Here is a 13,111-nt window from a genome sequence, read left to right on the forward strand (position 1 = left end):
AAACTGAAAATGAAACTGACATCCTCACACAGATTTTTTTTTTTAAAAAATGGCATCCATGGAACGTGAACAGAATGCTATGAAAAAGAAATGGGCAAACAAAAAGATTTTTTAGAAATTAAAGCTACAAAAGAAATAAAAATTGATAAGGTTAGAAGATACAATGGAGAAGCTCTCTGAGAAAGTACAATAATAAAAACAAAAGAGATAAGACAACTATAAGAAAATTAAGAGACTTGATCCAGAAGCCAACATCTGAACACTAAGAGTTCTATACAGACAGAATGTAGAAAGGAAATTAATCAAATTAATAACACAAGAAAATTTCTCCAAAGTAAATCAGTAGCCAGCTTACAAGAGCTACCTGATTTCTATATTCATGTGAAGATGTATCATTGTGAAATTTCAGGCTACTGAGAATAAAATAACCATCCTTACCAGCTTCTAATGAGAAAACAAAAAAAGGTCATATAATACAAGGGACCGGGAATTGGAACAAAGTGGCTACTTTGGCAGGATCACACAGATGTTAGCAGAGAATGGGCAATGACTGCAACTCTAAAGAAAATGATTTCCCATCTAAAGTTCTGCACTCAAGCCAGACCATCAAATAAATGTACGAGCACAATAAAGACAGTGTCAAATGTCTCCCCACACTTTCTGCCTATGAGTCCTCACTAAGGAAAAAGCTAATGAGATGTTTTTCAGCAAAGTGAAGGAAAGAAGACATGAGGAAGGAAGACACTGAAAAGGAAGACATATGATCCAGGGAACAGAGGATCCAATACAGGAGAGACATATGAGGAATTCTCAGCGTGACAGTGAAGGAAAACGGCAGACAGCGGCGGTGCAGAGGCCCGGAGGACTGCCGTCCGGAGGGAAGAAGCCACGGAACAAGCTGAACGAGAACACTGCTGCCGCGCGTGTCGGCAGCTCGGGGAGGTTTCCTCTCTGTCACAGAGTCTGAAGATAAATTGACAGGCACACAGGAAACAAAGCCAACTAAAAAAATGAGCTGATCTTTAATAGCTTGGAGAAAAAATTCTAATCACAACACATTAGGCTCAGCTATGAATACTATGTACACAGTCATACAATGTAAATATTAAAAACCGATTTAACAAAAACTTGCGATAGGAAACACACTGGGAGGCCGAGGGGAGTCCACGTGTGTGTGGTGGTGGTGGAGGGCGATGCGCAGGGGAGGAGTCATAAGACTAATCCTCATTTTCCATAATTGGAAACAAGACAAAACCAAACCCTTAAAAAAAGCAGCACACACACAGCATTCAAAATACAGATGTAAATATTAAAAGAAATGGATAAAGCTGAGAAGTGGGAGGGGTGAGGCATCATGAGCCTTGCAGTACTGACTTTTAAAATTATATATTTCTGAACTTGATAAAAAATAAAAATTAAATGCAAAATAAAAATAATTTAATTTTTACATGAAGGCCAGTGTTAATTAGTGACACCAACTGGGATGCAGGGTAGGTTCATTATTTTTCGTTATCTGCCACCAATGGTGATTTACTCTGTTCCTCGGACTCCCTTCCCTTGTTTACCTGGGCTTTTTGGTGGGGGGTGAGCCATCACTGAAGAATCCCAAAATCTTGTCTATATCCGAGGCCTGGCTCCCTGTAGAAGCCATCCAGTTTCTAAAATAGATTAAACACCATGGACCACAATTAGATCTGTGAAGTATACCATTCAGAATCAGCATATACACTTAACAGTTTTAAGAAGCTGTACATTCTAAAAGTGTTTTAGAGGTATAATCTGCTAAACAGAAATTTATTGATTAATGAGTGTTCCAAACTTAAGGAATTAAATTCATCCAAAAGAAAGTAACCTCGAAATTAGGACTTTGGTCCTCTACTTCTGTTCCTGAAGGGTCCTCCCCGTTTCTCAAAAAATGAAACCAAACCAATGTCAACTCATGTCAATTACTGGCCATCACTTTGTGGAGACTATGAAATATACCTGTTTTTCTCCTCTGAGACAGGCTTGGGGAAGACTTAAGGGATAAAAATAACCCATGGGTAAGTGTGCTAATAACCCCCAGTTATCCATTTACTATCAGCTCAAGAAATCACTGGGCCAAGAATAGAACAATCAATACGAACTTGCTGATTGTTGGACCTTCCAGGCTGCTGGACAACTGTTCTATCATGGGCAGCAAGATTAAACATAGTGAGACACTGCGAGGAATGGGAAAGGGATTACCAAGTAATTATTCAGGTGATGAGCTAATCAGCAAAAGTACAAGAATTATCATGGTACTCCATGGTAAGATCAATAAAGAGAAGCTGTAACTGCTCAGAAGTTTAGTAAATTTGCTAAATATAAGGACCACTAATTCTAAAATAGCAGTGTTTTAAATATTGCTACACACAGGACAGAACACAATCCAGAATCCCAGAGTTTTGGGTGTTTTATTACCTTGCATGGTCAATATACAGAAAGAACCTAATCACTAATAATTACTTGAAGATTGCTGTTTTATTAGCTTTTTTATTTCTTAAAACATTTAAAAATATTTGCTGAATTAGCTTCCCTGGTAAACAGGCTAATTTTGCTCACTCCGTATTTCATCCCACATAATGCAATTCTTTGATATCACAAACCCGAGGAAAATAGGGATCACAGAATCACAGCAGCGAGCGAGGAAGCAAACCACCTTTCTAGTCAAACCTTTGGTTCTGTTGGTGAGAAAGCGGGGAGCTCAGAGACAACAGATGAATTACTTAACTCACAAATCTTGCCTCAACCTCATAATCATCTGAGATGCCTGTTGAAAGTATATGTTCTTAAAGATGAAGTCTTATTAATCAACTTAAAAGACAGTATATTTCTCAGGCTCTAATCCCAAATAACTGAACCAGAATCTTCAGGGGAATCTTATGATGAGACACAGGAAACACCTAAATGAAATGCAAAAAAAGTCTTCCACAATCCAATGTTTTGCTAAATAGAGGACGCACACCACATGCCGCCCTCCCTTCTCCCACATGCACACATCGTTTATTACAGTCTCGCCAATACCAAGAGTTAGGAGTTAACTACCATTAAAATATTTCCATGAGGTTTTAATATATGTGAAGTCATTTCTTCCTTTAAGGTCTAGTCTATGTTCCAGACTGGAACAGTGGCAGCAGAGTGGGAACCTCTCCCACATACAGGACAACCTATCAATTTGGGGATATTTTTTTAAAGTACACAAAGAAAAGTGTGTATTCTTACACTCTCTCCTTAAATATGGTTCTATAAGCCTGTCATCTGGACAAAGTACGCTCATGTAGAAAATACTGCGCATTGAGAAAGATGAGAGTAAACTACAGAGGGAAGTCATTTAATGTTCATTAAGTTTCAAAGATGGACATCTTCAGAACCCAGTGTTTAATTCAGCTACGTTAAACCAGAGATTTAACGAACTCTTAGATGGTGCTTACCACGTGCCGAGCACTATTTACAAATATTAACTCGTGTAGTGCCATAACCTTATGAAGTACTATTATCGTCCTATTTTAGTGATGGGAAAACTGAAGCACGGAAAGGCTGGGTACCGTAATTCAAACCAGGGCGGTCTGCCTCCCAGGTCCATGCTCTTTAACCACACCGCCACAACCTAAAAATGTTCTCCAATTACCAGCCTCTCAGTCTTTTTTTTTTTCGCCTGTTTTTAATTTGCAGTCCAAAACTACCAAAAAAGGAAGCTCCTTGCACTCTAGAAAACAGATTTTCTTGAAATAATTGTGTGATGCTTAATAGCTGCTACATGACCAGGTGCCCCGCTGATGCAACCAACCATTATCAACTAAATTCAGGAGCTGAATGAAACCACTTTTTTCTGGTGATAATCACTATTTATTATGTACCTCTCACCACCACTCATCTACCAGAACCCTAGATCAGCTCTATCATTTTCTCCTGGAAAATATGCAAGACTGTTTTTGCTGGATTCTCTTCTCTGACAGATGGTCAATTCTTAGCGTCTACACCTGAATACTTAGCTTTTCAAATTTTTTTCTTTACAGAGTCAACTGTTCTGAAGGCCCTGTCCATCTGCATAATTTAAAAGAATTAAATACGGCCAACAGCGCCTGAGAAGCTGTTACTGGAATGTTCTGGGTCCTCTTACTTAGGAACTGAATGAGAAGTAATTCAATATGCTCACATGATATCTGATCATATACTCATTCTGTTTTCTAATCAGATGACATCTTTTCTTCAGGCTAAAGGATGCCTCATATGACACAACCTTATATGTACACCCCAGTGACATCTAAGTATAAACCATATTTTATTCCTTCTAGAGTGTTATTTCAGGGAAAAAAAATCCATTTTAGTGTTTATTTTACCCTAACAATCTGCAAGTACTGCTGAAGAGCTTCTAAGTAACCTGAAAACCCTGCATAGAATTCCTACATGCATCAACTAGTTCACACATAAATCTCTTTTTGTGATCACTATTTGAGTTTTCATTTTAGTGGGACTTAGCAGAGGCGGAAAAAGCTTTTCTGCCACAAGAAAACAAAGGCAATCACCAGTGTCTTCATTACTCCAATTACCGCTAAGCCACCGAGAAATCCTCCAAGGCCAGCTGAGTTCAGCGTAATAGAAGTTAGACACTTGGTAAGTCCCGAGACAAGTAACCTCATTAACAAAAGTTTTAAGGCCTAAGTCTTCATATCAGACAGGACACTTTCACTTTGAATTCTATCAACTTGGCAGGAAACAGCATACTTACATCTGGTGGGTAAAAAAGGGAAAAAAATCAAGGCAAGTGTTCCAGGAAAAATCCATGAAGAAACATGGAAAAAGGACAGGAGGAAAAGGATTGGTTATATGAATGAAATTAGGTTTATATAAACTAGAGGACTTGTGGATTTGAAAATAAGAAAGAATTCCAGAAGCTCTTGCTCTCACAGCATCTTGGTGCCAGGAAAGACGGCAAAATCTGGCTTCTTTTTGGTGTAAGAACAAGTGAGGTCCCCCAGCCTGCTCTCCTCACGCTGACCAGGGTCTCTCTGCACTTCCAGTGCGTAGCCTTTGGCTGAAACCGCTGACACGCCAGGAGGAGTGCAGAACAGTACATGTGCAGATGAGGGTGGATGGAATTAATCAAACGGGGAGAAAAGTTCTGATGATAACATTTTTGCCTGGAAATAAAAGATCTACATACAAATGACTAGCCCGCAAAGGTGGTACATTTCTTGCTTTATAAGATCAGTTCTATATGTAGCTAGCTTTCCCCTCTTCTATTAAAAAAAAAAGTGATTAGAATAAAGTCTGGCTTATTTCTCTAGCATAAATATAGAAACGGGTTAACCTCATTTGTTTAAGGGAAAAACACAGTTATCCTCTGACCTGGAAGAAACCAATCCCCGCGACTGTGGCTTTTGGACTAATCCCAGCACATCTGTTTTTTAGCAACTGTGTGGGGAGGGAGGGAGCCAGTGTAGGGTAACGGTCGACAATGAACAAATACAATGGTTTAGCAAGGCAGGTGATGAATTCAGTCCTATAAAGCAAACTGCGGGCTATGCTACTTGTTTCGTACACAACAAAGTTCCTACCTTCTTCTCATTCACACAAAAAAATGGAACTGATGCAGAGGAACCGCACACAGCTGCGCCAGGGTGTGATCCCCCGGGTACCCCGGTGCGGAGGAGGTTCCTCTACCTCTGGTTAACCTAGTCTGCTCCTACTTTGATCCCTGACTCTGTGGACCCGACACCCTCTGCCTTCGGCCAGATGAGATCGGTATCACACTCACTTTCTGAAAATTTGCTTTAATACAGTCACTGATAAAATGCCAGACTGATAAACCACTTATTCTTGGGATTTTACCAGCAAGAAATGACCTATAAATGAAAAATGTGAGAATGAACTCATAAAATACAGGGTTTCTGGAAAGACTTTAAGGACTGAGGGGTATAACCACAAATTCTAGAAAGCCTTTTAACTCAAGTCCCCAAAATAAACCACACTGGTATTCCAGGCTCAAGAGCTCAAATTTTGTTTATATCAGTGATTCTCAGTTATAAAACTGAAATAACACATCATGTACAGGAACAAAACTGTTTCAAGGAGTAATGGAACATCCAAATTAAGATCTGATTTGAATTAGAAGTTAGTGATGGAGGCTGATGATTTTATCGTGCAAAGAATAACTGGTAACTTCCTTCTCTGTCATGGCTTTCCCTCCTGTGAAGCTTCTGAAAAGGTACATCCTGAAAACAATGTCACATGTTGCTAAGGAAGGACACTTGAAAAATACTGAATAAAAATATTTCCCCTGTATCAAGTAGTATAATCATACAAGCAACCCCATCACAAAGGGCCCAGGCTGTTCATTAAAAATGAGATTAAATAAATCTTCAAGGGCAAGATTCTACATTCTAGCGAGTCCCTAAGAACTAAAACCCTCCTGGTAAAACAATGTCAATTACAAATGGTACACCCTCCGCTGCTTCCTCTCCTGCGGAAGAGGACGCTGAGTGCACATGCAGACTCCTTCAAGTCTGGGCGGGCCCGGAGGGTGTCACCAGTGTGGACGACCTCTCTATGACTGAAACCTGACGGGTCTTGAAGGGAAGGCTTTCTGTCATAATAAAAATAAAAATGTTTAGTATTTTGACGTGAAGCTTGGCAAATGTTATGACTAAAAACCTCGCGTAGCTGCACGTTAACAGTGATTAAGGGGATTGTCAGCACCAGGTGAGACATCTCAGAGGTCCCCACATTGCTGCCTGTACTCCAAACCCCATCAACAGTAAAACAAGGACAGAATATAAGAAAGGTACAGACCTGTCTTTGCATGGTATCTTAAACAGATACAACATATGAAAAAAAATAGACAACCTGAATAGACTCCCATCTTAGGTTCTTAATTATGTTTAAAACTCTAATCATCAAAATACCCAATAAAGAGGGATTAAAGAGTAAGTGTGTTTTAAGTACATTGAATCTTTTAATCTTGTCATTCAGGGGCCCCTGCATGTCCACAAAATGCTTGCTCTTGAACTTCCCCTAAACCTAGGACGGCACTGGAACCAGACAGAGGCCTAAAGAGGTCACAGCATTTCCTCTGAAGGAAAGAGAGAGGGCAGACCATTACATTTTGGGGTGATTCACGTGCAGTCATATTTAAAGGAAGGAGAGAAAAGGTCCTGCAAAACTTTCAAGGGCCCTTCCAACTCGCAGTTAGTCATATTAACTCATCCCATTTTCCTTGTTCACTGTGATGTGAACGCAGATTGTTCTGCTTCAGAAAGTCACAGACCTGAGCTTCTCAGCGTTTTCTTCCGTGATCCTCAGCTTCGGCCTCATGGGAACTAAGCTAGAAATGATGACCAGCAATTTGCAGAAGACTGAAATATGAAACCACCGCACAAACTGGGGAAGGAATGAAGATGAAAGAAGTTTAAGAAACCACAAACGATGCCCTGAAAAGTAAAATTCAGAAACAACAAGGGAAAAGATCAGGTATGGACAAGGATAGCTGGAACAGCCCCCGTGATCTCACTGAGTAAACCAAGCCCGGTTCTGTACGGAGAGTACTGCGCATCTGAAACAAAGACGATGCTGAACATACGCAACGACGTAACACTCCTGATACGCACATGACTTTGGCAACATTCTACCACATCAGTCATCGATTAGGACCTAATGAGAGTAGCGTGCCTCATTTAGGCTGGAAACTTAAGAAACACATGGACAATTTCACTGAGTCAAAGACCAGAAAATATAGATCAGCAAACCAAAATGTTAAAAGGACTGACAGTATCAAGCTTGAAAGAAATAAGGCAGGTAACCACACCTGCTCTTCAAGCACAGTTTCCCCTAGATGAGGCCCAATCCTCACCCCCATCACTGCCCCTTTTGGAGGTAAGTGCATTCAGCACCGTTGCCATCCTTTGCTATAAAACAAAGCCCTTTGGCTTTTTAACTTGAGATCTATAAACTGAAATGGTAAAATTTTCAGTGTTTACTAAATGCTAGGTCATATGAGCTTGTGATCCAACATCAGTTGCTTATTCACAGAAAAAGAGAGATTTCTTTTTGTTTGTTTAGCTGTCCTATGAAATGAATTTAAGAACCTTTAGTGTTACTTTGGAATTCTCTAATTCAAGTTAAGGCATGAGTCAGGGTATTTATAGGTTACCATCTGCAACGCATTTATAGGATGGAAATTCTTCGCCTAATTATTCATTTCTTTTGGCTTATGAACTTTCCCAATTTGACTGAGAAGTCTGTTCCTAAAAAGCTGAGGTGCTCCCTCCCTCCCTCCAGACCTGCTGGCCTCTTTACTGTTCCTCAGACAGCCCTGGAACACCCTTGGCCTTTCTTTGTACTGGTTGTTCCTCCTCCTGGACCTGCTCTTCCCCCAGGTGTCTGCACAAGTTTCCAAGCCTTTGCTTAACTCACACCTTCTCAGTGACACTTCCCTTGACCACCGTATTTAAAATCACAACCTCCTCACTCATTGCATCAACTGTTCTATTTTTCATTTCACAGCACATACCACCCACTAGCATACTAATTATATTTAATATTAGCATAATAAATATATTAATAATGCTTATTATTCACATCTGCCTCCTCCCATCAGAATGTAAACTCCTCAAAGGTAGGGATTCTTGTTTAGTTCCCAGTGTATCCCAAGGTTGTAAAACAGTGCCTGGTACGGAACAGGCATGCAAATATTTATTGAATGAACTAACTGAAATGCAAGATGTTGCTCATGATTAGAATTACAAGAAAGACATTTATTATGCAACAGAAAAAGCGTTTCCAATTAAAAGCAAAACCCCATTACTGCTTTTACTGCAGCAACGACCATAAAAGGACATTTCTTTTTTAAATGGGACAAATGAAAAAAGACAAATTCCTGTGAAAATTGTGTGCACAGTAAATCAAAATTCAAGCTATCACTTTCCAGATACACCAGCAGTCATAACAGGGAGTGAAAGTAATCTGATTCTAGCAGGCAAAAGGATTTCAGAGTTAAGGTTTCAAGACTCTCCTCTGATACTAACTGAACATTTTTAGATATAAATCATTTTATTTTTATAACTCAAGTTTCTGATATCTAAGATGCAAACTGATTTTATGGGTGGATTCTTAAGGCAAGACTTTTCTGGCAAATGACTCAAGGACATCAGTATTAAGGGCTAAGAAATCAGTTTCCTGTATTTTATACTTAAAATCTATCTAAAGTGTTTTACCGCTAGAGAAGAAGAAAGGCTTTGTAGCAGCAAAAGGGATTTCGAAACACAAATTAGATTAAGTCATGGTTTAAAGTCACTCAATGGCTTCTCTGTGTTTAATAAAATGAAACCCCTGCTCATGCCTGCAAGACCTGGTCTGGTCTGGCATCTGCAGTCTCCTTCAGAGCATCTCACCCAGGCTTTCCCCCATCCACACAGAACACATCACACACTTTCCTGCTCACACACTCTTTACTTAGTCATCATACACTTGGCAAGCAGTGCCTTCTCCATCCCCACCCATCCCCTAAGTCTCGGCTTAACTGTTACCTTTTCTGCCCCTTCCCACCAAGTGTCTCACCAAAGATGACTAAGAGCATACCCTTAGGGGCCACACCCCCGAAAGATCTCCACCTTTAGAGGAAACAGAACTGTAAACAAATATTTATAATAGATTTGCACTAAGTTAAATGTGCACGTATGTGGTTCAGAGACGACTATGTTTGAGTTAAGAGCAAGGAAAGCTTTATGCGAAATAGACACCATTACGGCAAAATTCAATGAAATCGTTAGGATTTCTCTTCCTTTACCTCTCAAAAGCATGTGACACTTAATTCCATTCTTATCTCCTCTGGATACTATGTTTTTTCCTGGCCTTCCTCCCATCCCTGTAGGGGAAGCTCTCTTCCCTTTGCGCACTCCCTGAATGTGGACCAACTTCAGGGCACTGCGGGAGGCTCTCCAGTCTTACCGCTTTACGTATCCCCTCCCCTCATTTACTCCAATGGTTAAATTAAAAATGTCAACTAAATGCTAATGACTCCCAAATCTGGGTCTTCAGCTCGGATCTCTCCTGTGTTTCAGATCCATGAGAGCCTACTCAGAAGTTTCAGTACACAGTGCTTCAAAACTCAAACACACCTTAACAGAGTTCAATAACCTGTTCCTTATCATGTGTCAGAGGTCTCTGAATGGCAGAAACAATCTCTGGGTGGCAGGATTATAGGTGATTATTTCCTTCTTTCTGTCTCAATTACTAACACAAGTACTTATTGATTTTGTCATTTACTTTAGAAAAGTTCTTGCAAGGACCTTCCTTGGATCAATTTCAGTAATCCCTCAAGAACAAGAGACTGAGGGGCCAGGGCAACGCAGGAAAGCGGTTAAGCTTGTAACTATAAACCACCTTGATAGTCCTTTCAGGGACATTTGTTTTTTTCTAATAAAAATTAACTGGGAAATATTCTCTTTGATCTGTAAATGAAGTGAGAGATGAAAGTATTGTTCAGATCTGAAATAAGAATCTGAACGCTCCAAAAAGAGGTTGCTACCTGCCATAGAGGCCACCAGAACTAGGAAGACGAGCCTGACTTAGAAGAAATGGCTTTATCAGCACTGCTTTGCAGAGGAGGTGGCATCAGTCTTAAAAAATGGCTGGTGAAAATAACTGAGGGAAAAAAAACAGATGAGAGAAAAACAGTCTAGGGAGACCCAGAAACACGCTTTCATAAAGAGAGAAGGAGGTCAGGGCAGGAGGAGAGAGGATCCATGGGAGCAGCCTGGGAGGAAGCACACCCTCCCTCACCGCCCAGGAAGGGCCAGTCCAGGCAGGCGCTCCGGGGCAGACAAAGTGAAGCAGAAAAGCAAGGGGCGCTGCGCTGTAATCCCACCTGCAGGGAGCTGCTGCTGCTACTTCGGTTTACGTGGGGAAACGCGGTTTTCAAGAGGAACTCTTGGAGGAAGTGTAAGCATCCCAGTTTCATGTTCCTATCAGTTCAAAAACTGGATTCTTAAGAGTCTGCCCTGCTTTTACAGTATCAATTTTCTTATATGGAAGCCCCCTTTGTGTTTTTGTTCAAACTTTTCATCCTTCATTTATCTTAGCGTCTTAGTAAAATTAACTTCTGAAAAAGTCAGGTAGCTTGAGGATTTATCCAAAGAGAAGAGAGCATGTCTGCAGAGCAGAAGAAAGACAGCAGCATTTCCAGTAACTGAGGGGGACCGGGAGGGAGGGAGCAGGGGCAGGGTCTCCCTGTCCCAGAGGGCATGCCTTAGAGGGGTCTATAGAGCTGGGGTGAAGAGCTATCACATGCAGGGCTTGCCAATATTTTCAGGTTGACTTTCATTCTAGCAACAGATCTCAAATCTGCTCCAGTGCAGAGAGCAGAAAACTGAAACACTATAATGGGCCCTCTTTGAAGCTACCATTTCCATGGGAGGAGAATGAGTATTATGAAAAAGAAAAACAAAAGAAAGGGAGAAAAATCACAGAAATAATAGAACAAAATGGCCCAGAACTGAAGGACATGACTTTCCAGAATGAAAGGGTCCACTGAGTTCCCAGAACAGTAGATAAGGAAAGACCCACACCAGGGAACAGCATCATGAGATAAACTTCCAGTGAGGGAGAAAGGAAAAGAAAAAACCAAGCCAACAAAACAGTTACATAAAAAGGTCTAAATGACCGTGCCTGGAGAGCACCTGCAAACACCAGACAGCATGACAGACCGTCTTCAAAACTCTGAGGGAAAATTATTTCCAACCTGGAATTCTACTACACCTCCAAACTACCAAACAAGGTTGTGGACAAAATAAAGCCATTCAAATACTTCGCAGGAAGTTAGGAAGGATGTAAACCTAGGAATGGGATGGCATGGGAGCCAGCCCAGAAAGGGAGTAAAGGTCGGTTCCTGAATGACACTGGGCGATAATTCCTGATGGGAGGCAGTGAAAGGCAGAAGAGGAAGATGCAGGGCTCCAGTAGAACATGGCAGTGACACATCTGAGCCCATGGAAACACACACAGGAAACGTTACAAATAATGTGATAAATACGTTGGAGCATTTGGAAAAAAATTACCATGCACAAGTGAACGAAACAGGCAAAGGTGAACCCACACACAAGGAAGAGCAGAGCTGTCACAGATCACCTGGCTCGACGGCGAATGGCATTGGGCAGAAGTATAAATACATAAAAGCATCCTGTTTTAACCAAATATTACAAGATGGCAAACCTCTAAGAAAAAACAGAGGCAAAACATTCTCTGATGCAAATCACAGCCATGTTCTCCTAGGGCAGTCTACAGAAGCAATAGAATTAAAAGCGAAAATAATCAAATGGGACCTAATTAAACTTACAAGCTTTTGCACAGCAAAGGAAACAAAATGAAAAGACAATCTACATAACAGGAGAAAATATTTGCAAATGATGTGACTGACAGGGGCTTAATTTCCAGAATGTACAAACAGCCCATAGACCTCAATAACCAAAACACAAACAACCCAATCCAAAAATGGGCAGAAGAGCCAAACAGACGTATCTCCAATAAAGACATACAAATGGCCAAGAGGCACATGAAAAAATGCTCCATGTGGCTAGTTATCAGAGAAATGCAAATCAAAACAGAATAGCCATCATTAAAAAGCTCACAAACGATAAATGCTGGAGAGGGTGTGGAGAAAAGGGAACCTTCCTACACTGTTGGTGGGAATGTAGTTTGGTGCAGCCACTGTGGAAAATAGTATGGAGATTGCTTAAATAACTGAAAACAGACTTACCCTATGATCCAGCAACCCTACTCCTGGGCATATATCCAGAGGAAATTCTAATTCAAAAAGATACATGCACCCTGATGTTCATAGCAGCACTATTTACAGTAGTCAAGACACGGAAGCAACCTGGGTGTCCATCGACAGATGATTAAAGAAGTTGTGGTGCGTGTGTGTGTGCGCGCGCGCGCGCACACACGCACACACACACACACACAATAGAATACTACTCAGCCATAAAAAAGAATAAAATAATGCCATTTGCAGCAACGTGGATGGAACTGGAGATCGTCATACTAAGTGAAGTAAGCCAGAAAGAGAAAGAAAAATACCGTATGATATATGTGG

At 40.7% G+C, this 13,111-nt stretch overlaps 1 protein-coding gene across 4 annotated transcripts in view; it reads right to left on the reverse strand.

Moving 5' to 3' along the window:
- FAM118B (family with sequence similarity 118 member B) overlaps window positions 1–13,111 on the reverse strand; it is a 38,159-nt gene that overhangs the window by 17,055 nt on the left and 7,993 nt on the right. For 3 of the 4 annotated variants that reach the window (XM_072954151.1, XM_072954150.1, XM_072954149.1), the window contains exons 1-2: window positions 7,289–7,396; window positions 1,566–1,658 (exon numbers count right to left, since the gene is read on the reverse strand). In XM_072954151.1, coding sequence (XP_072810252.1) covers window positions 1,566–1,658; window positions 7,289–7,335 — 140 coding nt within the window. In that variant the 5' untranslated portion in view covers window positions 7,336–7,396. Of the gene's footprint in view, window positions 1–1,565; window positions 1,659–7,288; window positions 7,397–13,111 lie in introns of those variants that run through there. The other variant, XM_015244110.3, reaches the window with a different exon arrangement.

The sequence above is a fragment of the Vicugna pacos genome, chromosome 33, assembly GCF_048564905.1.
Source record: "Vicugna pacos chromosome 33, VicPac4, whole genome shotgun sequence".
Taxonomy (NCBI): Eukaryota; Metazoa; Chordata; class Mammalia; order Artiodactyla; family Camelidae; genus Vicugna; species Vicugna pacos.